This window comes from Alosa pseudoharengus, unplaced genomic scaffold, assembly GCF_046254945.1.
Source record: "Alosa pseudoharengus isolate Yale_2024_CS ecotype anadromous, Long Island Sound unplaced genomic scaffold, YU_APseudo_1.1 YU_APseudo_1.1_scf_12, whole genome shotgun sequence".
Taxonomy (NCBI): domain Eukaryota; kingdom Metazoa; phylum Chordata; class Actinopteri; order Clupeiformes; family Clupeidae; genus Alosa; species Alosa pseudoharengus.
In genome coordinates, this window is record NW_027468587.1 from 303790 (window position 1) to 330000 (window position 26211).

At 41.7% G+C, this 26211-nt stretch overlaps 1 protein-coding gene across 5 annotated transcripts in view; it reads left to right on the plus strand.

The window, feature by feature from the left end:
• Nucleotides 1-26211, plus strand: part of ago3a (argonaute RISC catalytic component 3a) — a 106215-nt gene that overhangs the window by 23989 nt on the left and 56015 nt on the right. For all 5 annotated transcript variants that reach the window (XM_076279661.1, XM_076279664.1, XM_076279662.1 and 2 more), the window contains exons 2-3: nucleotides 22310-22481; nucleotides 22720-22840. In XM_076279661.1, the coding sequence (XP_076135776.1) occupies nucleotides 22310-22481; nucleotides 22720-22840 (293 nt within the window). The remainder of the gene's footprint in view (nucleotides 1-22309; nucleotides 22482-22719; nucleotides 22841-26211) is intronic.

Consider the following 26211-nt stretch of genomic DNA (forward strand, 5'->3'; position numbering starts at 1 on the left):
ACGTTGGCAGAATTGGCCCCCAGCTCATTTGAGTTTGAGACCCCTGGCTTAGGGTCGTGTGTGTGTGTGTGTGTGTGTGTGTGTGTGTGTGTGTGTGTGTGTGTGTGTGTGTGTGTGTGTGTGTGTGTGTGTGTGTGTGTGTGTGTGTGTGTGTGTGTGTGTGTGTGTGTGTGTGTGTGTGTGTGTGTGTGTGTGTGTGTGTGTGTGTGTGTGTGTGTGTGTGTGTGTGTGTGTGTGTGTGTGTGTCATGTAAAGCAGTAGAGTTTGGGTGGCTTAAGGTCATGGGTTGGACTTGTGTGGCCAGGTCCTCTAAACCACCCCGTCCCCCAGTGCCTTTGTGGCACACACTGTTCCTGGATCTCCTCTGCGCCAACAAACACCAACACTGCACGCGCACACTCACACACACTCCACTCTGCGCCAACAAACACCAACACTGCACGCACACACACACACACTCCACTCTGCGCCAACAAACTCTAACAGTCACCAGCAGTTGGGTCAGCACCATCAGTGTGTGTGTGTGCGCGTGCTTATTGGGTGGAGTCAGTGTGCACCATCAGTGTGTGCTTATTGAGTGGAGTTGTTTGAGTTTGACATGTCAAAACGTCGTTCTTTTGGATTACTGCAGTGCGAAGCTGGACTCTTCTGACCAAAGACTGCAACTTCAAGGCTTCTGCACAACATAAGGCGCCAACATGAATTTCCATTGTTTTTAATACAACCCCACACACCACTATTGAGCCCTTCAGCGGATTACAATCCAGTTCTGTTTTTACAACCCCACACACCACTATTGAGCCCTTTAGCGGATTACAATCTAGTTCTGTTTTTACAACCCCACACACCACTATTGAGCCCTTTAGCGGATTACAATCTAGTTCTGTTTTTATCAGGCGTCTTAATAAAACCCTCCGTTTGTGTTTTTTTTATGTTTACTATAGGGCTGTCAAAATAACTGATTAATTTCGATTAATTAATTTGAGAAAAAATAACTGATTAAAAAAATTAGTGCAGATTAATCGATTCCATATGACCTTTCTAGTCAGTAAAAATTAGACTGTAAAATGAAGGAGAGAAGAAAACGTGCTGCCTGGATCATTGATTGGAACATTTACTTTTAAAAAACGGCCTGATGGTGTTGATAAAAAATAAAGTGTTGAAAATAAAGTCCTCTGCCATGTCTGCAGCAAGGAATTTGCATATCACCGGAGTTCATCAACTCTATAGTCGCATATCAATGCAAAGAAATAAGTGTTGACATTGAGGGGAGTATTAATTTATTTTCATTGTGTCCCCTAGGTTGTATCTGTGGCCTGAAATGCCTTGTATGTAAAACAAACTTCTTCCCGAAGCACTTTATTTTGAATTTATTTGAATTTGAAGCACTTTGAATTTATTTCCTCAGCATATTAGGTCATATCATAGATTATTGTAGCATCCGCCATATAAATGGCCATATTATAATATAAGACAAGTCTTATTTATTTTTGTGAAACAACAGATTTGTTAACTGTTTCTTCATGTGGAATAGGCCTAACTTTCTTACTATAAAAGTGCCTTTTCTTTATAATGTACTATTTAAAAACCTGGCCAGGTAGTATTGAGCTCTATAAGCTCTGTTTCTCTCTAACCATCTTTATAGTTGGCTAGCTATCTTGATAACTATGGGCGTAAGTCAGTGATCCAGGGCGAGTATAGTCAAACAGACGATAGGTTCTAGAACTGTCACTCACCCTTCCACACTCACTCTCATCCACTTTTCCTGTTCTGGCCCTATGGCTGCGCTCTCGGAGAATCACATGTTTGCTTTTTAAATGGGACGCGGGAAGAAAGCCAAAAAGAAGAATGAATGAATGGACAGGGGTAGAAGGCGATCGGCGCTTCTGATAACCTCCTTTAGCCTACTTTTCAGACTGGATTTATCTTCTTCTTTACGCCCGACATAAGGAATAATTGACTGTTTTTTCCGCGTATCCTGGAGATGATTTCGAGGTGAGATCTATCCTTTTCCTATTTTTGTGCTTGCGTTTCAAAGACTGTCTTGACACCCTCATACGTATGGATTATTATTGCCGTGGATTACTTTCATTTTTTTGGACTGATTGACATTGAAAATACAGAGGTTTTTCAGTTACCTTTTTCGCTCTGTTTAATGGACTGAAACAGCGTTGGTTGCGCGTTTCTTCTCCTTTTTTGTTGTGCCGCGTCGGCGGTGTTTAGACAATTATAAACTCTGGCCTATGGGCCTATCTCTCTCTCTCTTTCACATTCTCACCCTCACCAAAGCACTTCAATAAATCTAAGCATGCTAGAGATTATCAGTGAATGTGCGTTTTTATGAACCGATGACATTAATTTGGTGACAACTCGAGCTGAGCTTGTTACATTATTATGGCAATTATTACAGTGAAAATAATATTACAGTGAAAATAATAATAAAAGAGTTTTTGAACTTTAATGTCCCTAATGCTGATTATTCAATGATTCATTTGAATTTAAATATTTAAAATACTTTCACAGCAAAAATGATATATGCTATTAATTTAGATTAATTAATCACAGAGTATGTAATTAATTAGATTATTTTTTTTAATCGATTGACAGCCCTAGTTTACTAGTTTTGTGTTCCCGGTCAAAAATGGCTGCTGCATTAGAACTTCTATATCTATATCTAAATCTATAGTAACACACATACTAATCATTCCAATGTTGTGATAGACCTTTGTATCAACTTGTGTTTTGAACTTCCATTTGCTATTTATGACCTGCAGGCCTCACTGACCTGAGCTCATGCAAGTCAGAAAGGGAAGATTCTACTGGGGAAGAGGGCGAGTGAGGTTGTGTTTGTGTGTGTTCTAATGTACAGAAGCACATACAGTATACAGTCCATCTGATCAATAAGTATGTGTGTTCTAATGTACAGAAGCACATACAGTATACAGTCCATCTGATCAATAACTATGTGTGTTCTAATGTACAGAAGCACATACAGTATACAGTCCATCTGATCAATAAGTATGTGTGTTCTAATGTACAGAAGCACATACAGTATACAGTCCATCTGATCAATAAGTATGTGTGTTCTAATGTACAGAAGCACATAGAGTATACAGTCCATCTGATCAATAAGTATGTGTGTTCTAATGTACAGAAGCACATACAGTATACAGTCCATCTGATCAATAAGTATGTGTGTTCTAATGTACAGAAGCACATAGTGTATACAGTCCATCTGATCAATAAGTATGTGTGTTCTAATGTACAGAAGCACATACAGTATACAGTCCATCTGATCAATAAGTATGTGTGTTCTAATGTACAGAAGCACATAGAGTATACAGTCCATCTGATCAATAAGTATGTGCCTGTTTCCTTTCCTCTCTGTGGTCTTCACTGTGTGTGTTTGTGCGCACATGTGATTGTACGTGGGGGCTGTGTGAATGAATGACGTTGGCAGTGTGTGTGTGTGGGAGGCTGTGTGAGAAGAAGCTCCCCCGCCCTGTGTGTGTGTGTGTGTGTGTGTGTGTGTTGGCTGCTTCGCTGACTCATTTGTGGTGGTGTGTGTGTGTATGTGTGCATAAGTGCTTATGCAGGGCATGAATGGAAGAAACGCTTCCTCTGCCTACTCCTCCACCAATTTCCCTTCATCATCTCATTTTCATCCATCTCTCACTCCATCTCTCACTCCACACAGAGAGACAGACAGACAGAGAGAGAGAGAATCACTGACTAGTTCCCAACAGGTCCATGAACAGAACTGTGTGTTTGTGCTTTTGAGCAGCTATATAAGTATATATACTCTTTTGAGCAGCTATATACAGGGGGGAAAATAAGTATTGAACACGTCAAAATTTTTTTCAGTAAGTATACTTCCAGTGAGGCTATTCGCATGAAATTTTCACCGGACATTAGTATTAACTTAGGTAATCCACACATATATAAAAATCCAAACATTAATGTCTAAAAGTAGAGTTATGAGTAAAAAAGTGGAATGGCACAGGGAAAAAGTATTGAACACGCTAAGAAAAAGCAGTACACAAAGGCAAGGAATGGCAAGGAACAAACTGGAATCTATAAGTAGTTAGAGAAATTATCCCTCCTATCTGCAAAATGATATAAGCTGGGTTAGTACATACTGGTGGACTATAAAACGTTTTTTTGTTACCAAGGTGTCATACAAAAAACATTTCATGATGGGTAAAAGCAAAGAGCTCTCCCAAGACCTTTGCAACCTTATTGTTGCAAAACATATCAATGGAACAGGTTACAGATGTACTTTCTGAACTTCTGAATCATCCAGCAAGCAGTATTGGAGCCATTATCTGCAAGTGGAAGGAACATCACTGCATCATCAACTGGCCATGCACAGGATCTCCTCGCAAGATTTCTGACCAGGAAGTCAGAAGGATAGTCAGAAGAGTAGCTCAAGAGCCAAGGACCACTTGGAGAAAGCTCCAGAAAGACTTGGAGGCAGCAGGTACAATTGGTACAGAGAAAATCATAGGTAATGCACTTCACCGCTATGGCCTCTATGCACGCTCATCCCGCATGACTCTATTGCTGAAGAAAAACATGTGAAAGCTCATTGAAAGTTTACTACACAACATTTGGACAATCCTATGAAATACTGAGAGAATGTATTCTGGTCAGGCGAGGGCAAAATTGAACTTTTCGGATGTCATACTACACAACATATTTGGAGGAGAAATGGCACTGTGCATCACCCTAACAATACCCTACCAACAGTGAGGTTTGGAGGTGGTGGCATCATGGTGTGGGCTGTTATTCATCTCATGGCACTGGCAGACTTCATACAGTTGAAGGAATGATGAATGGAGTCATTTTGTTCCGGAAGAATCTTTACATCCACCAGGATGATGAGGATGAGACATGGCTAGACCTTCCAGCAGGACAATGATCCAAACCATTCAGCAAAGGAAACTCTCAATTGGTTTCAGAGAAAGGAAATCAAGGCCCTGACTTCAATCCAATTGAACAGTTCTGGAAGTTAACTAAAGATCAGGATTCACAAGAGGGACCCCTGGAATCTTCAATATTAAAGGACTATCTGTTTAAAAGAATGGGCCAAAATCACACCAGAATACTGTGACTGATTAGTTTCGTCATACAGGAAATGCCTTGAAGCGGTCATTACGAATAAAGGCTTTTCCACAAAGTATTTAAGAAATTTCAGCAGGCGTGTTCAATACTTTTTTCCTGTGTCATTCCACTTTATTACACATAACTCTACCTATGGACTTTAATGTTTGGATTTTTTTATATGGGTGGATTATCTGAGTTAATACTAATGTCTGGTGAAAATTTCATGCAAATAGCCTCATTCGAAATATACTTACTGAAAAAAATGTTGACGTGTTCAATACTTATTTTCCCCGCTGTAAGTATACTCTTATGATTATAAAGGTCTAACTCAGTTATATAAGTATATATACTCCTTTGAGCAGCTATATAAGTATATATACTCTTTTGATTATGAAGGACTCGCATGTGGTCTCCAGTTATATAAATATATATGCTCTTTTGATTTTTTCATTATGAAGGACTCGCATGTGGTCTCCAGTTATATAGGTATATATACCAGGGTTTCCCGCAGGAAATGTGTTAGTCAAGGTTGTAGGTTGTCTGACGGGGGGGGGGGGGAGTTGGGTTGTCTGGTATCGGTTGCCGTCGGGTGGGGGGGTTGTGGAACTTTGAGAGCTTTGAGAACCACTGATGGGCTGCTAAGAAAGGTTCTGTGTCCAAAATACATTTCCTGCATAAGAACTGCAAATATGGCCTCCAAAACGTTTTGATACTCAAAAATCTGCAGTTTGACACTTGAAGTAAGCAAATGTAGCTTAATGTAGCTAAAGCAAGCTGGTTGCTTGTAGCCTACTGGCTGAGGCTGACTGTTCTTCACCTGTGTCAGTAGGCTACAGTGGGTCCCCGTTAAAAATTGACACTTCATTCACGATCATGGTGAATGGTGAAATGTAAGTACAACTGCAGCCGCTTGGGGGCAGCATAGTCCGCTGTAGCGTTTCACGGTCGAACCAGACGGCGCATTCGACAGCAAGGGCTGTCATTGGCCGAGTTTTCAGTGCGTTTCTCTGTGTTTTTAGCAGCCCCTGCAACATGCTAGTCCACTGTAGCCTAAGCCTTGTACATAATGTTAAACATAGTTTTGGATTCAGTGGCAAGATTTCTTGATTGTACAGTGTCTGTCTCTCAGTAATGTTTTAAAATGAGAGCTTCGTCAGCTGGCAGTAGGCTACTTTGTCGGTAGTCATGAGAAGTTCGCTTGCTAACAGAACATAAAAATGCTGCCCAGAAACCTTGTGAATAGTTCTGACACTAACGAGGTTGAAATATAGCCTTTGCCTACAGCATCTCCTTAACAGTAATGTTAAAAAAATGACCGCATTCATATGACAAAGGAAAACGAATCCGGTCACTCAAGACTGTGCCGCAGCCGTGGGGCAGAAGACGCTTGGTGGCCGTCCACAACGTTATAAACTTAACCTAAATAGTCGGCTGCTGTAAGCTAAAATCGGATTTTATTGTATACCCCTGTTGTCTCAATGATAATAACATCTCATTTCCGACTATATTTCAAAGTGTGCCATTAATTTGCATTATTAACATAACATCGTATTTTGTCATTTTTGGCGAAGACATGCATTCCGTTAGGGATATTGAACATATTTAACATTCTCTAACCATCGTGATTTCGAATTGGTGCAGTTGTTAGCACAAAAACTCATTTTATTCTTTTGCTCTTTTGCATTGCTCTATGCTGTTCTATGGTGCTTTCTGCCTCTTGGTTGCGCACGCATGTTTTCGTGACGTTTCATAGAAATCCATGTATAATGAGCGCATAAAACGACTTGTTTTGGGACATTAATCTAGGCTACGTTAAGCTTTAGGGATTGTATGTCCTTAATTTATTTATATAGGCCTATTTAGGCTAGGCTACTTGCGCAAACCCTGGATAGACTTTTATTGCCACACAACAATATTGGTGGTATTTGTTACATTAGCTTCAAAAGGCACCGCTTCAGAAAGCTGCACTGCTTGTGAAAGAAGGGGGTGGGGGAGGGGAGCTTGCAGCCAAGTGTCGGAAAAATGCATAGCCTACAACACAGAACCCGCTTCTCACATTAGTCACTGACAGTAGACAAGCTTCCAGCCTAATGACTTTCAAAGCTCGAGTAGCCGAGAGAGACGCCGAGAATGATCGGTTGAAAGCGGAGGTCAACAACCTCAAACGAGAGCTTCAACAACTCCGAGAGACCAGCCACTTGGAGAGCCACAGAGACATTTTACAGGAGATGAGAGCTGGAATCGGAGAACTTCAGGCGACGCTACGTGAGCAGAGAAGTTATTCGACGCCTGAGAGACCAATCCCCAGGTGCACCTCGACACCAGCTCCAGAAACGTCCTCCTTGCAGATGTCTCCATTGGCCCTCTCCGTCACACTCAACGACAGCATCCAAGTTCCTAGTCAACACGCAGACGTGACCTTGCGTGATGTTGGTCCCGAAGACCACGCTAAGATTCACCAACAGAGCTACGGCCAAGTGGGCAGATACGGATGCCTGCTCTTCAGGTCCATCGTCACAGAGGAACACTATAAAGCCTGGAGCAAAACCACCAACTGGGATGGAGCAAAGGGCAAGCGAGCACTGCCGCAGAATGTGAAAAACTTTGTGGTCTCAACACTACAACGAAAGTTCCCTGCTATGGGGAGGAGTGAACTGAAGGACTGCATCAATAAGATCAACGAATTCCTCCGCACAACACGCAGATCTTCCCAGGGATTCAACGTGCATTAAATTTAGACTGTAGAATGTTGAATGTAGACTGTTCATTATTTCAATAAATACGTTTTCTCTGAAGCACTTTCCCGACTTCGTCTTTCTATAGGCTAAGCATATCATGGAGATAGAGTAGAAAACTGGATTTAACTAAACAAATGTAACTAAGTAAACTGATTGTTTACTCTACAGTAGGCTATGTTCCCCCTCTCAGGCTGTACAGTAGGCCTATTGAAAGTAGACTAATGAGCTTAGACACATTAGCGCTTCCAGCCTAATGACTTTCACACATGAATGATTTACAGTAGACACATTAGCGCTCCACGCAGTGGCGTAAATATAGTAGGTGCAGCAAGTGCAGTCGCACCAGGGCCTGTGACCTCCGTCGCTACCCCCGCAATGCAATTGCTGGAAAATTCTATACCGGTCCTTTCTGACTATCTGCGTGCCTTTGACCAGGCCAAGGCTACAGCGCAGACACTCGCAAATAAATGGGGGTTCAGAGTACATTTGAAAATGTTAGAGCACGGAGAGTGAAGCGTCACTTTGACGAACTATCGGAAGATGAACGCTTAACAAAGGCGAACACTTTAACAGGGGGAATTAATTGGGCATGAATCATTCTGCTGAACGGTATTTGTCAATGAGCAGAAACACACACGACATTCAAACTATTGATAAGATGTACTGGTCTGTATCTATAGGCTAACATTGGACAAATAAATGACACTGACTCGCCATATCCTGACTCAGGAAAAAAAAACAATTTCTTGCTTTGCCGCAAACTCAGCAATGAAATCATAGGCCAGTTTGCAGGTAGCCTAATGTCTTTTTCATAGAAGGGAGAGCCCAGTCTCTCCTGTGACATGGAGGTGCGCAAATAGTTTTTAATAGCCTGTTCAACTTCGAAAAGCTTCGTTCACCCGATGCCAGTCACTGATCGCAATTTCAAAGTTCGGAAAGCTTCATCTTTTTAAGTTTTAAGTGCAGTGGCCCCTATCTGCCCCCTTTGGAATTATATCTCGAGCTTATTATAAGGTCCAGTGCGTTATGTCCTGGGATTCGGATGTGCTCAAAAAGAGAAGAAAAAACACTTTTTTTATAGATGGTTATGAGGAGCAATATGAGAGAGAAATTTGATGATCATTGATCGTTGTTTTGGGACGTTAAGCCTTTTCCATAGGCGTCAGTGAAGGAGATTGAAGAATGACCATTTTTTTATACGAAAATATTTCTTAACTACAAAAACTCAGTGTCTAAAAACTCAGTGTCATTCAGACTCAACCCTCTTGTTGTTTTATTATCTTTTTCCTTGTCGTTTGAACGTTGGCAAGCAGGCATGTTGCAGTTGCAATTTAAGTGAAATTTCTACAGTAGGCCTACAACATGCTGTTAGGCTGGGCTACTGTCAATGTACTTGTACAGGTAAATGTTCAACAATTGCTGGTGTACAGGTTATATAATCAATTAGCTAAATCATTTGTCCAGCTGTTTGAACATTTTTTCGTGCTACATTCAAACGCAAAAGGTGCTTTGATATATTTTTCGTTTGAACGTCGGCAAGCAGGCATGCTTTGGTTGCAATGAATGAGGATAATTGCTTTTTTTTGCATTATTTTGAATATGACTCGCTCCAGTCTCAACAGCATGTACTTTTTAGGACATAGGATAGGCTACTGAGCTGGCTCCCCCTGATTCCCTTCAATATTTTTTCATACATAGACTATTTTAAATAATCATTTTAATACTTCATGTAGGCCTAATTTACATTGTGCATCTATTGTCCAGTATGCACAGCAAATCAATACATTAGGCTACTTTCCATTTGGCATAGGCTGCGTTCAGTTGTAGTTGAAGTTGTGTTCTAAACCAACTAAAGCTTGACTGAAATTATTGTAAAACCATTTACTTCTTTTAAAAATGTATTGGACGAGTGAAATCACCGATTAGTTTCGACGGTTCGTATTTCTGCTGAAAAACCGCTAGTTTCATCCCCAGCTGCACGTTATGAACGCATTTAAAGACGCGGTTATAGGCCTATAAATGTAGCCAGTCACCCGCATTTAAAAAAAAGAATATGCAATTATATTTCACAACTTTGCGATGTACTGTGACATGGGAAAGGCTGGCAAGCAAGCCGCAGACAGATCAGAGGATTCACTGCCCGTAGGCCTAATAGGACAGCAACATGCGCTGGAGAGATATAGGCTACTGTATGCTGACATCAAACCATGGAACGAACACAAGTTTACCCGACTGTAGTTCCCGCTGTTCATTCTTGTGAAGTTTCTTCTTCCGTTTCTCATGCCCTGAATGGTGATTCGGTTTCATGTTCACCTTCTTAATGTAGCCTATGAGACACTGTCGCTATAACTGTATACCTGTCTGTCACTAGCTTGACTAGGCCTAACTGAAGGGGAGACGAGGGAGGGGGCCTTCATTTACTTGCGGGGACCTACGCAACTTGCGTAGTGTGCGTATAGGGAGAACCGGCCCTGCCAAAGCCTTATCAAAGGCATGTTACGTTCAGGACATGAAAAGTGAAACTTATAGAACGAAAATGACAAATTATCTTTTTTGTTGTCGTTTGAACGTTGGCAAGCAGGCATGTTGCGGTTGCAATTTAAGTGAAATTCTACAGTAGGCCTACAACATGCTGTTAGGCTGGGCTACTGTCAATGTACTTGTACAGGTAAATGTTCAACAATTGCTGGTGTACAGGTTATATAATCAATTAGCTAAATCATTTGTCCAGCTGTTTAAACATTTTTTCGTGCTACATTCAAACGCAAAAGGTGCTTTGATATATTTTTCGTTTGAACGTCGGCAAGCAGGCATGCTTTGGTTGCAATGAATGAGGATAATTGCTTTTTTTGCATTATTTTGAATATGACTCGCTCCAGTCTCAACAGCATGTACTTTTTCCACACGCTAAGTTCTAACACACATATCCCCTCTTGCTTTCTCTCTCTCCATCCCTGCACACGGTGCTTTCTTAAAGGAGCTGCACCATTTTACAACAATTGCATCTACATTTTCATATTAGAATGTTTTGTCAAGTGTAAGCTTAAACTACCGTGATCAATTTAAGTTCCCGTGCCCCCGCTGCGTCATGGAAGCAGTAAGTCAGTCGCATCAAAAATAGTAATGGCACCAAAGTGACACCTTGTGGTTGTTTGTGTCAACTGCAGTTTGTGCCATTTCTGCCGAGAAAATGGGGATCGTGATTCCTGAAGGAACCCGTCCAAACTTAACAGGGAACCACTGTATACTTGCCAAAGACATAGGATAGGCTACTGAGCTGGCTCCCCCTGATTCCCTTTAATATTTTTTCATACATAGACTATTTTAAATAATCATTTTAATACTTCATGTAGGCCTAATTTACATTGTGCATCTATTGTCCAGTATGCACAGCAAATCAATACATTAGGCTACTTTCCATTTCGCATAGGCTGCGTTCAGTTGTAGTTGTAGTTGTGTTCTAAACCAACTAAAGCTTGACTGAAATTATTGTAAAACCATTTACTTCTTTTAAAAATGTATTGGACGAGTGAAATCACCGATTAGTTTACATTTTAAACGTGCGCAAAACTGACGTACTCAGCATCGGTACGTCGCATAAATTAAAACACAAATTGAAGCAACAACTTGACCATTGGACAATCCTACCACAAAACCTTTCCTGCAAAGTTTATGACGTAAAAAGTGGAATATGAACGCATTTCATCACACCTGACAAGTAAACGGAGCTGTGGCTGTTCGCGATTTGACTGATTCTGAGAGCTAGCGGGATATTTGCGCGACTCCGCTCACCAGCTCTGATTCGGATCACGTAAAGATTATAAAAACTGATTATTTTTCGATTTATGGCAGGTTTTTAATGCGTTCTACGGAGAAGAGAGACTGGCGTTGGTCACGGTTTGGAATGAAAGGGAGAAATCAGGACAGTAACACGGTGGACTACTTTTTTTTTTGACGATGTAGTTAAGGCGGCAGGCATGTTTTGCCAAGGCTGCCGCCTTGACTGCAAAGTGCTGCGGGAAACCCTGTATACTCTTTTGATTATGAAGGTCTACTCGCATGTGGTCTCCAGTTATATAGGTATACTCTTTTGATTATGAAGGACTACTCGCATGTGGTCTCCAGTTATATAGGTATATATACTCTTTTGGTTATGAAGGACTCTCATGTGGTCTCCAGTTATATAGGTATATATACTCTTTTGATTATGAAGGACTACTCGTATGTGGTCTCCAGTTATATAAGTATATATACTCTTGATTATGAAGAACTCTCATGTAGTCTCCAGTTATATAAGTATATGTACTCTTTTGAGCAGTTATATAAGTATATGTACTCTTTTGATTATGAAGGACTACTCGCATGTGGTCTCCAGTTATAGTCAAGTCAAGTCAAGTCAGATTTATTTGTATAGCGCATTTAACATGCACAGAGTGCAACCCAAAGCGCTTCACATATAAGACATTGTCATTGACACAGACTAACAAAGACAATAGATGCCGGACGGAGCGGCTTAGTCGCCAGCGTACCCATGACACCAAGACATACATTTAAGAAATAACAAACACAAAAGATGCCGGACGGAGCGGCGTAGTCGCCAGCGTACCCGTGACACCAAGACATACAAGAAACAAATTAATAAATAAAATAAATACAAATTAAAAATAAAATTAGTCCAATTTCCAAACGGCTGAAAATGTCCAAGGGGCAAAGATGACCCGCGTGACAACTGCGCACAGCTGTGTCTTCACGATGCAACACCAAAAGTTCTTAATAACTGACCAACCCGGAGAATCCACTGGCAGTCTGGAGAGCACTGGAAGGACAAGACAGTCCGAATTTGTGATGGGCGACCCTGCTGATTATCAGCTCGGTGGTCCTAGACAGTGACCGTTTGTTGTTTCATGGTTGACGCTGTCATCAGAGTTTCTTAGCACTCAATCCAGACTCCAGGCACCGGTAGATGCTAGCATAGCAGCTCGCATGTCAGTCGCAGCTCGGTGGTCGTGGCAGCTGCAGATCTCTTGCAGATTGAGGCACCCTTGCTGAGCAATCCCTCCGTCCAGACATTGGATGTGCAGCGTCACGGATGGATGAGGGACTTCAGAGACATAAGGCAGGCTAGCCAAGGCGCTCATCAGCCCAATGGAAGCTGGTTAACGTTAACGTTAACTTGACGTTGATGGTGTCAGCCGAGTTTGTTAATCAGAAAAAAGGACTAAGAATAATACAAAAACGATCGAAAATAACATAAATAAAGAGTGATTACATTTAACTTGAAAAATAAATAAAAAAAATTAACAGAACATTACATAAAATTACGAACATTACATAAATACAAACAAAAACATGATGCCAGACGGAGCGGCGTGTCTCGCCAGCGTCCCCGTAACCTAGCAACTAGTTATATAAGTATACAGTATATACTCTTTTGATTATGAAGGACTCTCATGCGGTCTCCAGTTATATAAGTATATATACTCTTTTGAGCAGTTATTGAGCAGCTATAAAAGTATGCATACTCTTTTGAGCAGTTATATAAGTATATATACTCTTTTGATTATGAAGGACTACTCACATGTGGTCTCCAGTAATATAAGTATATATACTCTTGATTATGAAGATCTACTCGCATGTGGTCTTCAGTTATATAAGTATATATACTCTTTTGAGCAGTTATATAAGTATATATACTCTTTTGATTATGAAGGACTCTCATGTGGTCTCCAGCGCCTCTTTAAATTATGACACATGGAACACACACATTTAGGCTACACACGCACACACACTTGCACACACACTTTTTACAAGGAATCCTGACCTGAGGGAGAAGTTTGTTGGATGTGTGCAAGTGTAACACAAGCGTTTGTGAGTGTAATACAAGGGTTGTAGTACAAAGTAAACATGTACAGTGGGCATCGCTTTCAAATGGCCACTTCAGTCGCGCATTACGAGGCGTGATGCTGCGTGAAGCTTTAGTACCACTTTCAGCCACTGTGCGTCGCTCTGCCACTGTACATCGCTCTGTCAGTAGCCTGACTGCCGCCCCTTCTGAAAAAGCAGGAGGCTACCAAACATAATTGTCACTGAGAGGAATCCCAGCCTACAAATTCAATAACAAAATAAATCATGCATAATTAAACACTACACGGTGGTAGCGGAAATCGAAATCTGCTATGTTATTGTCAGTGTTGGGGGCAATGCAACTACGCAAATCAAAACAGTCTTAATTTGCCCTACTTCTTGACTGCAATGTAGTCAATTGACTGCTTGACATGTAATTTTTATTTTTCTGTACAATAAACAAATACATCTGCTTTATGCCGCAGAATTACGTTCATATTTGGCCGACTGCAGACGCGCCACTTCCCTCCCGATATTCCAAGATTAAGATCTTATGCTTTTTGTATAGGCTACTATCATAAAAATTTGTTAAAACGAATAGCTATTTGCAATTTGACAAAACACTGGTCCTCATTTTGCGAATGCGAGGACGATATGAGCCTGTTGCATTTAGTTAGATGTCCGAGTCACACATGTTTGAAAACCACTGGCTCGTAATCACAATAATTTAACACACGACAGTTGGATAGCCTACTTCATCATGTCCCCATGCCTACATTTTTGTGAGTAGCATAGCACATTATTCTGTGTCCTAAAACTGGGGACAATTGAGACACACATTGGATTGTGTTATTACTTGAACATTCCACACATATCCACAGCTGTGGTAGGCCTATCAGGGGCAGGAGGATTACTGTTAGCGCAGGCTTTATATAAAATTCTTCAACAGAAGGCCTCGAATGCAGGCTTGCCCTGTGGTTTGCGCAGCCTACAGTAAATAAGAGACCCGCCACGATGCTTTTTTACGAGCAAGATGTTTTTGGTGCCCTACGCACACTGCATGTTCTTAAATAACAATGATCATCAGTAATATTCAACCATTAATTTGTGTAAATGGGCAAGCGTGACCACCTTGATTGGCTGATGATTGTAACGCAGGAATGATTCCAAACACCTCCCTTCCGATGATGAGTGACAGGTGACAGGTCGGAGAATGCGTGCGCTACACAAGTAGTGCGAAGGACGGAAGATGATTAATAACTGAATAAAAAGGCCTAGCCTAAATGAATAAAGAGTAAGGCAAAACAAATAGCCTAGTAGCCTAATGAAACATAGGCCTATGGATTGATGCAGTACCTTTGCAACATTAAATTAATCTGTCACCATATGCCTAGGCTATGTTTGCAAAGAGAACATTTTAATTTGATTCACAATGAAATGTTACATTTAATTTACACAATGTTAACAATGAGTAGTTTTGGTTGTTGTTGGTGGCATTATTGCATTCCTTTTATGAATGCAAAATTGTTCCCTCGCGATTGGAAGCTCCTGTTGCCGCATAGCGCATTTCAAAACATCGCAACGTAAAATGCCACAAAAAGTTGTTTATGAATAGGTCTTAGTGAGTTAGGAGTCCTCTCGACTTCTTTTAAGCTGTCCTAGACTTTTAAGTGCTAGTTTTAGGTCTAAAATGCTTCGTGAATTACTTTTTGTGAAAAAAATTAGGAGTCCTAAAGTTAGGAGTGACACGCCCATTATTTTTAGGAGTTGCTCCTAAATTCGCCAGTTAGGAGCTACTTTTAGCCTTAAAATTCTTTGTGAATACGGCCCCTGAATAAAAAGGCCTAGCCCAAATGAATCAAGAATAAGGCAAAACAAATAGCCTAGTAGCCTAATGAAACATACGGATTGATGTAGTATCTTTGTAACATTATTAAATGATTCTGTTACTATGCCTACGTTTGCAAAAGAGAACATTTTAATTTGATTCACAATAATGTTACATTTAATTTACATTTTGACAATGATTAGCCTAGTCTGGTTGTTGTTGGTGGCGTTATTGCATGTTAGTTATGCCTACAATGCAAAATTGCTTCCTCACGATTGAAAGCTCCTGTAGCTGCATAGGATTTAAAAACACGGCAAAATGCCGCAGGTTTGTGAATAGGTCTGTGAGTTCTTTTAAGCTGTCAGAGGTGGGAAGGTGTGATTTGTTGGGGGCAGGGCCGGATTAACTGGTCACAAATGTCTGATGGCCCCCCTTCCCCCCCAGCCAACAGGGTGGTCAGTTAATAGGCTGAAGATTTTTCCTGCCTTCTAAAATCAGTGCCATCAAGGCCCAACCACCGTGCCGCGGCCCGTACATTCCTAACCGGGCCGTAGCCTACGACATGAGTTTAAAAAAAAATGCATGCAAACTAAACTTAATTTAATTCGCAATAATGTCACGTTTTTACATGGCATAGGCCTATATGCAGTTGTTTGATTGCACGCATGTTTACGCATGTGTACGTCTGTCCCGCCTTCAACACTTCACATATTACCTTCAGCGCTGCGCAGCCTCAGGTCAGCTCACTTCACTTGATCAGTTCTTGGCGAACGGTAGTGTCACACGAAGTTAGCTAAACTGCTAGAATGAGCAACAAAAAACAAGCATCTTTAGCAGACACTGGCCAGGGTGTTTAAGTTGCGAGAGCCGCTGCAGAGATTTCTTACAGAAAAAAGTCACCGTTAGCTGCACATTTTAGTGATGAGGACTGGGTGTCAAAACTCGCTTACCTATGTGGCATATTCGGGTTGCTTAATGACCTCAACCTGTCACTCCAGGGGAGAATGACGACTGTCTTTAAACTGGCAGATAAAGTCGGTGCATTTAAAGCCAAGCTTGATTTGTGGGGACGAATGGGGACGGGGTGTATTTGATATGTTCCAAACAGTAGTGGGGGTTTTGGGAGAGACTGAGGCAGGGCCCTTTCTCTCGCAGCTGGTGTGCGATCACCTTGTTGCGCTTTCAAATGAGTTTGAGCATTAGGCTACTTCCCATCCTCCAAAGATCCACGGCAAACCAATGAGTGGGTCCGCAACCCATTTGTCAATATCCTGAATAGTCCTAACATGTCAGCGCAGGAGGAAGAGCAGTTGATCGAAATTGCAAATGACGGTGGTCTTAAGAGTGTGTATGAGGAAACCTCTCTGGCGGGTTTTTGGATCAAAACCAAAGCAGAATATCCCGAGATAGCCGTAAAAGCGCTGAAAACGTTGCTACCATTTCCCACCACTTATCTATGCGAGGCCGGGTTTTCTGCAATGACTGCAACTAAGACCAAATTGCGCAATCGACTGGACATTTCAAACACACTGAGGGTGTCACTGTCTTGTTGCAGGGAAACAAGCACAGGGCTCCCACTGATTATATTCGTAATGCACGTTTAGTTCCCATGTTTTGTTCCCATATTTTGTTAAGCATGTTCACACTTGATAGATGTAGCTTCACGTTGTTCAATTTTCATAGTTCATATTGTTCCATTTTCACTTCTTCAAGTTCACGTTTTTCACGTTTTTAAGAGTTCGTTACCTTCACTGTTCATACATAACTGGAGCTAGTTCTTTTCAAGTAATGCATGCACAACACATATGGAACATGGAACCCCCAATCCCCCCCCCCCCCGGTCCGTGAAAAAAAAATGGGAATCAAACCGGTCCATGGTACGTAAAAGGTTGGGGACCCCTGATCTAAGGCACGAGCGCATCTGTGAGGCCAAGCCTCACCAAGTAGCTCGTTTGTTTACAACTAACATTCCATTTAATTAAACTGCTTTATAGGCTATGCCGAAATAGTTTTCAACATTTTGAATATGAGTGTCGGGTGAATTGAAATGTTCTCAAAGTAGCCTTATGGCTGAAAGCTGCTTGGGATCCCCCCGTCAAGCAAAATAACCATACAAACGCGCTTCCTGCACTCATTGTTTCAAAAGGAGTAATTTTGGCTTTGTCAGAACTGAAGAGCTGTGGGCGGCACGGCACGGTATGCCCAATGAAAATAAATTAACGCAACGCAACACAACACAGACACCGCTTCTCTCGCGTCAGTCACTGACATGAACGAAACACAGAACCCGCTTCTCTCACGGCAGTCACTGACCAGTAGCCTAGAATAAATGCATGGGGAAAAACACTTCCCCATGACCAAGACATCGTAAAACACTGAAAGTTAATATTTTGTCACTAGCAACATATCGGAACTCCCCCTATTACCGTCGGTCCCGTATTTCCACCGTCTTGCGTGTATGTGTCACTTATATCCATTTCTATACAAACCAAGACAGTGGACTCCTAAAAAGACGCAACCACCCACACCATAGGTGTATCTAAATTATCTATGTACCAAAAATGACATTTTACCGTGACTCAAAGAGCTGTAAACCGTGTTGTAAGGCTGCGTGTACACAACCGCTTGGAGCTCCAGTGAAATTTTCATTTCACGACAAGAATTCTCGGTCTAACCGTCCATGTGCCGTTGAAACGGTGTAAATAGGCGACCCATCAGGCCAGCAATATAACTCTGAGCGTGGTAAACAAAATATTCCGGATATTCCAGGCAGTAAATGCTCCCGTTAAGAACCAAACCAGATTTTGTTCAAATCTACACACCTATGGCTACTGAAAAATGTAAGATTAATTTAGCAAATGTTATTTTGAAGTGTTAAAAAACATTGTTGTTTTAGAATTTCTGAACAAAAGTGGTGATAATTGGGGGAGTTACGATACATCTGTCCTTTGTCAAATGTGTTATGTTCCAAGTAGCCTATGCGTAATTCTGCTGCATAAAGTTGTATGTTTATGACATTCAAGCAAGGAAAACGATGATTTGAAAACATCTGTTTCGTTGGAAGGGCAAGGGGTAGCAACAGGGCAACACAGACAGGCCCGATGGCAGGGTTGTTATGAGAGTATTAAAATATGGGATAGCCTATTCTACGGCAAGACAGCGGGGGAAAGTTAAAATACGTGATAAACACGGAAAAAGTTGGCATGCATTGTTTCGGTCCCCATGCACAGGGATTATTTGTCATATTATTAATCACATATGATTATTTGTGAAATTGTGCAAACAGGCGTAACACATTTGAAAAGGAAGGACTGGTAGCATGCAAGCTCACGAAAGATTGATTTAAGAACGTTATCACAGTGTGTGGCTGTGGCGCAAAGCAGCGCGGGCGGAAGACATGCGACAATTGGCAAGGGGAGGATCATGTCTTTTTTAACAATTCTGTCGGAGGGTCATTGAACAATTTCTAGCAGGCAAGGGAGGGTCATGCAACTTTTGACTGAAGCACTCAAAATTCCTCCGGTGGCCCCTTCAATAAATAACGAACAGTCCCTAGATTGCTGCTGGGCTATATGTCTTGGTTCATGTCCGTTAACAACTCATTGCCGTCAAACGCGTAGCCTATCTCGCGGTTGCATCCATTACAAACAAACATGCAATGTGAACGTCTGGGATTGGGAAGAGCACTAAATGCTCTACTAAATAAGCACGAAGTCAAACCTTTAAATGAAAAACACTCTTTAAAAATCAAAAAAATAAACCGCTAATGAAGTAAACTTGTGACCATCAAAAATCGTTTTATCGCCTGTAACTCCGTGATAACAGGACATTTGTCCAAATGATGTCTGTCTATCATCGTTGCACTCGGAGAAAACCAGAATGTTTAATTTGTCCTGCGTTTCTTCTACGGCTGCAAACGGGATTCACTCGCAGTTAACCAAATATTTCTTTATTAGGGCAGGGCAGGCATATTTCTGGCTATTAAATTATTTCTAAACCAGTCTGCTAAAGTCTGTAGTGAAGTCTGTGTAGGGTTTTCCAGGCTCCATTTCTTTTTACAAGACACCCTGCTCACTTGAGCCATCTACCGGTTGTTTGGGTTGTTGCAGCGGCTCACTGGGAAAATACAAATTAAAGTCGCGTGATACCGCGTGATCCCACGCGCGGACCGCGAGTGAAGCTGGTCAAGTCGAAGCACTGCCCACTGTATATGCATGATGGAGAGAGGGTGAGGGTTGGGAGGTGATTTGACGTGTGCACAGACTGGAGGGTTGGGAGGTGATTTGACGTGTGCACAGAATTAGCCGTGACATCAATGTAACGGAAAGCAGAACCACGCAGCTGAGCAGAAAGGTGAAGCTTATCCAGGAAATGGATGGTTTGTGTGTGTGTGTGTGTGTGTGTGTGTGTGTGTGTGTGTGTGTGTGTGTGTGTGTGTGTGTGTGACATCAGGCACAGTTTAAATCTGACTGAGGTGTGTGAATTAAAGTGACTCGTGTAAAACACGTGTCTGGGGGAGCTGACCTGTGACTGCCACACACACACACACCCACACACACACACACACACACACACACACACACACCCACATGGGCATGGTCAGTTTACTGGTCTACCCTTGTCATGCACACCTTTTGAGCTACTGAGGAATGCACTATACCTTAATTGTCTTTAATGTGTGTGTTGTTGATATTGATTTCTAACTTCCTCGTAGACCATATCTGTGTGTGTGTGAGAGAGAGAGGGAGATCTGAAGAGTATAGAGTATTTGTTGACCTCTCCCTTCCTCTTTCTCTCTCTCTCGGTCTCTCTCTCTCCCTCTCCCTCCCCCCCTCTCTCTCTCTTTCTCTCTCTCTCTCTCTCTCTCTCTCTCTCTCTCTGTCTCTCTCTCTCTCTCTCCCTCCGACTGATGCAATGTGTGGGACCGGGGTGAAATGCTGCTGTTGGAAAACGTTCTGTCCTTGTGTGCGTGAGGCAGCCCTTAGTCACTCTTTGCATCTGGTGGCAGAATTGTTGTTTTCGTCTCTCTCCCCTGTAGCATCATCTTTTTTGGGCCTCAGTTTTGATCTGATCTGTCTGTTGATTTGTGCAGCGTGATTCAGATTCAGATTCAGTCACAAGGACAGTAGGGATTTGTTTTTGTGTGTGTGTGATTGTATTTTAATCTGCCCAATGTCAGTACCATCATTAACACACATCACAAACACAGACCCCTAGGGCTCTACTTTAACAATCTGAAACGCAGGGTCTGATACGGATGGTTTCCGTATCTTGGGCTGTGTAAAAAGTTCGCCAGATGCTAGGCACATTGTTCGAAAGCGTTGTTTTTATGTTTCTTAATCAGTCATGGGTGTGTTTTAGGCATAACATGCAATAAACTGATGAGAGTGACACCTGTCATTCCCTTTAAGAGAAAGGAGCGCAACATCAAATGGCATGTTGGTATTTTAAGTCGGCGCATCTGAAGTCCTGAGGGCCCTTAGTGTTTTGACCAGGTCATAATAGCGGGAAAGGCAGTATTTTCAGTGTTCTCTCTGTAATTGTATTAGATTGATGGAACAGGATTGTGTTGCTGTGACTACACATTTTAAAGGACCAGTATGTGACTACACATTTTAAAGGTCCAGTATGTGACGACACATTTTAAAGGACCAGTATGTGACTACACATTTTTAAGCATCTGCCAGGAGGAGGCATGTTGCTAAATGGAGGAACAGTGGATGCAAGTGCATTAGTTACTAATGGACATAAAGGTGCATTAGTTACTTATGGACAACCAGCCATGCAACTTCAAGAACGGCGGCCACACAAACCATCGAATAGTGAAATATTAGCTTGTCAGTAGATATAGCTTTTTGAAGATAGTTTTTGCCTGTTGTAAATCCTTCATCAGCAGAGTAAAATATAAATATAAATATATCACGACTCTAGAGGGAGCTCTACAGTTGCCAAAAATATCTAAACCTGCATAGCGTACCTTTAAATTGAACCATAGCACCATAATGACCTATTCTACTTTAGAAACTTAAGGGCATGTTGGTATAGGTATTCATTCACACAAATCATTGATCAATATGGGGGAAATATTTCAAAAATGAAAATGTTTTTTCATTTAATGAATATTCTGCAGTTACCGTGTTCCACTCCTCTTCATGTTTGATAAATTATTACAACTAACTGCAGCGCAAACTACTAAAAGGAACCACTAAGACTACTGACACTACTGAGATGCTATGGAGAAATGTCTAGTACTACTGACACTACTGAGATGCTATGAAGAAAAGTCTACTACTACTGACACTACTGAGATGCTATAAACTACTGAGATGCAGTAAATGACTGACACTATTGAGAAGTTGCTGAGATGCAGTAATGACTTGACACTATTGAGAAGTTGCTGAGATGCAGTAAATGACACACTATTGAGACACTATAAACTACTGAAATGCAGTAAATGACTGACACTATTGAGAAGTTGCTGAGATGCAGTAAATGACTGACACTAAGAAGTTGCTGAGATGCAGTAAATGACACACTATTGAGAAGTTGCTGATGAGATTGTATGTCTCCGCGTGACACTATTGAGAAGTTGCTGAGATGCAGTAAATGACTGACACTATTGAGAAGTTGCTGATGAGATTGTATGTCTCCGCGTGACACTATTGAGAAGTTGCTGATGAGATTGTGTGTCTCCGCGTGACACTATTGAGAAGTTGCTGATGAGATTGTAGGTCTCCGCGTGACACTATTGAGAAGTTGCTGATGAGATTGTGTTCCTCCTCCTCGTGTCCAGGAGCGGTTGGGGCGCAGGCCCTCTTCACCGTGCCGCGCAGGCCTGGCTATGGCACCATGGGCAAGCCCATCAAGCTGCTGGCCAACTGCTTCCAGGTGGAGATCCCCAAGATGGACGTGTACCTCTACGAGGTGGACATCAAGCCTGAGAAGTGTCCCCGCCGAGTCAACAGGTATGTGAGCCCCGCCCATCACAGCATCTCCATTAACACTTGGATGTGTTGGATGTGTTGGATGTGTGGGATGTGTTGGATGTGTCGGATGATGGTTTGTAGATTAATTTGCTAATGATGTTGAGCATTGTGGTTTTTGCAATTACCATGGTGAGAAATGAAGGAACAGTTTGCTCGTTTGTGTCAAAGTGATTTGGGATTTGTGATGTGTGATGTGCGTGTGCTTGTGTGTTTATAGGGAAGTAGTTGACTCCATGGTGCAGCATTTCAAGGTGACCATCTTTGGGGATCGACGGCCAGTGTACGATGGGAAGAAGAGCCTCTACACAGCCAACCCTCTGCCTGTGGCTCCCACTGGGGTAACACACACACACACATACACACACTAGGGCTGTCCCTTTTGTGAAAAAATCCTGTCGATTTTTGAGACACAAGTGTTCATTGAATCAATTTTAAATTCGATTTTTCATGTCTAAAGACGTTTCCATTTTCAACGCCATATATAGGCCAATCCACAAACTACTAACAGGCATTAGGACGAACGTAAAGAGGGCGCTTGTAGACGCACAAGCCAGCAATATTTCTGATGATTTATTGGCGTGAAGTTTTGTGCACAATGGCAAACAGGAGTGCAGCATTCTCAAAAAACAATAAGCAGAGTGGACTGCCATAACATCAGTGAAAATCATTACAGCAGGCTTCAACGTAGCTGTGTCTGTGTTTACGATTAGAAATGTCAAACAAATTTTGCCTACGTAGAACTCACGATTGCACAGTTTGCCTACCGCTTTGTCATTCTCCATAGTTTGATATACCCAAAACCCGAAGTGCTTCCACATCGAACTTCTCAAGTTATTAGGGCCCATCACTCGTCTCTCATGTCGCACAGGTTGATCGCGTTGTCCTCCATTTTTTGGCAAAACACGAGCAACACAGCAGCCGATTGAAACAGCTGTTTCCGGTGCGTAAAATTGGTGGGAATTTTCTTTTTAGCTTTCGCAATGCTTACTGCACTTTGGAATTCTTTATTTTATTTTTCTGCTTGTTTGTGAGTTTTGTTACATCTAGCTTTTTATTTGTTTAATTCGTTTAAAATTAATAGTGTACATATATGATTAAAATCGATTCCCTATTTTAGTTTTCGAAACTTGTGTTGGTTGGTCCAATCGATTGTGCAATCGATTTTCGAACGTAAAGTGACAGCCCTAACACGCATACATACACACACACACACATATATATATATATATATATATATATATATAAACACACACACACACACAAGCTCAAATGCATGCTCACACACAAGCATGCACACACACACACACACACTCACACATAAGCTCAAATGCGCGCGCGCGCACACACACACCCACACACAAGCTCAAATGTGCGCACACACACACAAGCATGCACAAGCCGAGAACTGCTCATTAGCAAACATGGTAGCACATCAGCACAAATGCCACTTCAGTGATGCTAACTTTGTTGATCTCCGTAGCATTAGATGTGACGTGGATTATAAACAAAGAGTATAGAAGTAACAAGAGGCGAAACTCAATAGAACGTCCCATTGCAACAAACGCACCCATAACCGAGCTGCAGCTCCGCCATTTTGGACTGAACGCAACACAACAATCATTGAACTTAATGATATCGGTCCAGATTAAAAAGTTCCTAACAGTATAAAAAAAAATATATCTAACCTTTTCTCATACCCTGAATTCCCCAACTGTCATAAAGCGTGTTGAGAAATGCAAAATATGATGAGTAAGGCTATACATTTATTCATAATAATTTAGCTTCCAACAGATTTGACAGATGGACATAGGCACCCACCAGCCCAGCACTAAACTCCGAGCGTGGTAAACAAAATTGGATTTTTCAGGCAGTAAAAGCTAACCTGACTCTCGCCAGATGAATTTTGTTTTGCCTAGCTCTACTCATCCATCTGGGATCAATCCATTGAAGTGTTGCTTCAGAAGGCTGGGCCTAATCAAAAAATGCTTGCATATGATTGGATAAGCCACTTGTCCGTCATCTATTGACGTGCTACTTCAACCACTCACATTGAAGCCAACCTGTGACGCTGATAACAGTCTCACGGTCGCTTCTACGCAGGGCTGTATTTTGGGCACCGGCGCATGGCGTAAAACTCGTTTTTCACCCGCGGAAAGTTTAATTTGGTATTTTGCACGTTTATTTTTTAAACATTGCGCCCAGGGGTGTGGTAAATAACAACCTAGGGAGGGGCCTAGCGCGTTGTCTAAAAATCGCTATCGTACACCACCTAAACCTGGTCAGAAGTCAATGGCGAGTTGTTCATATGCTATTTTAAGAGCGCATGTCAACAGTCATATTGCCAGGTGCATGCAACATCCTTCTATCATTCATGAACGCACACCAGCGCACGTCCATGCAAAGCATTACACATTGCACGATTACAATGGGAAACATAAGTAGAATAAAGATATTATGAAATACTGTACATCTCATGATGAGTAGTTATTCACTATCATTTTCAAATTGGTAATGACGGTTAAAAGTGATTAGGGGAGAGGCGAGAGACACGTATGGAGCACAGCTGAAGACGCACTGTCACGAGATATAAGCAACTCCTCTGCAGGATAAATGTTGTTTTATTCAGTCATTTGAGCAATATTAGGGTAAGTGTTGCTTTTTCCAGCCTATGTTTTCGATGGTAACCCATTGTCAGTCAATAGTGAAAGTAACTGCATATAACTCTTCGTTGACTGACACCTTGGTGAAGTTAGTTTCACTTTGCCAATGAGTTCAAATAATAGACGAGTGGAAATGCGTGAAGGCTATGCTAGTTTTTAGTAAAGCATGGTTTAAGAATGACTATTCCATACGGTCTCGCAAGCAGCCTCCTTCAAATGCGCCGTTGAATGCCAAAATACCGATGCATTTATTTGACATATCGCGATTTGCGCCATTAAAGGGAATGACAGATGTCATTCTCATTGGTTTAAATGATGTTACGCCCCAAACACACCCATATGACTGATTAAAAAACCTAGGAACACCTTGTTGCGCCATGCGCTCCACGTTTGATAACGAAACCCCTCCCAATGTGAACTGGACATCCTACTAAATTTGAATAGACTTTTGACGAGTGACGATGCACTTTAGGGGCCCTATCATGACATTCTAAAGTGCATCGTCACTCGTCAAAAGTCTATTCAAATTTAGTAGGATGTCCAGTTCACATTGGGAGGGGTTTCGTTCTCAAAAGTGGAGCGCATGGCGTATACGCGCGATATGTCAAATAAATGCATCGGTATTTTGGCATTCAACGGCGCATTTGAAGGAGGCTGCTTGCGAGACCGTATGGAATAGTCATTCTTAAACCATGCTTTACTAAAACCTAGCATAGCCTTCACGCATTTGCACTCGTCTATTATTTGAACTCATTGGCAAAGTGAAACTAACTTCACCAAGGAGTCAGTCAACGACAAGACAGTTACATGCAGTTACTTTCACTATTGACTGACAATGGGTTACCATCGAAAACATAGGCTGGAAAAAGCAACACTTACCCTAATGTTGCTCAAATGACTGAATAAAACAACATTTATCCTGCAGAGGAGTTGCTTATATCTCGTGACAGTGCGTCTTCAGCTGTGCTCCATACGTGTCTCTCGCCTCTCCCCAAATCACTTTTATCCGTCATTACCAATTTGCAAATGATGGTGAATAACTAATCATC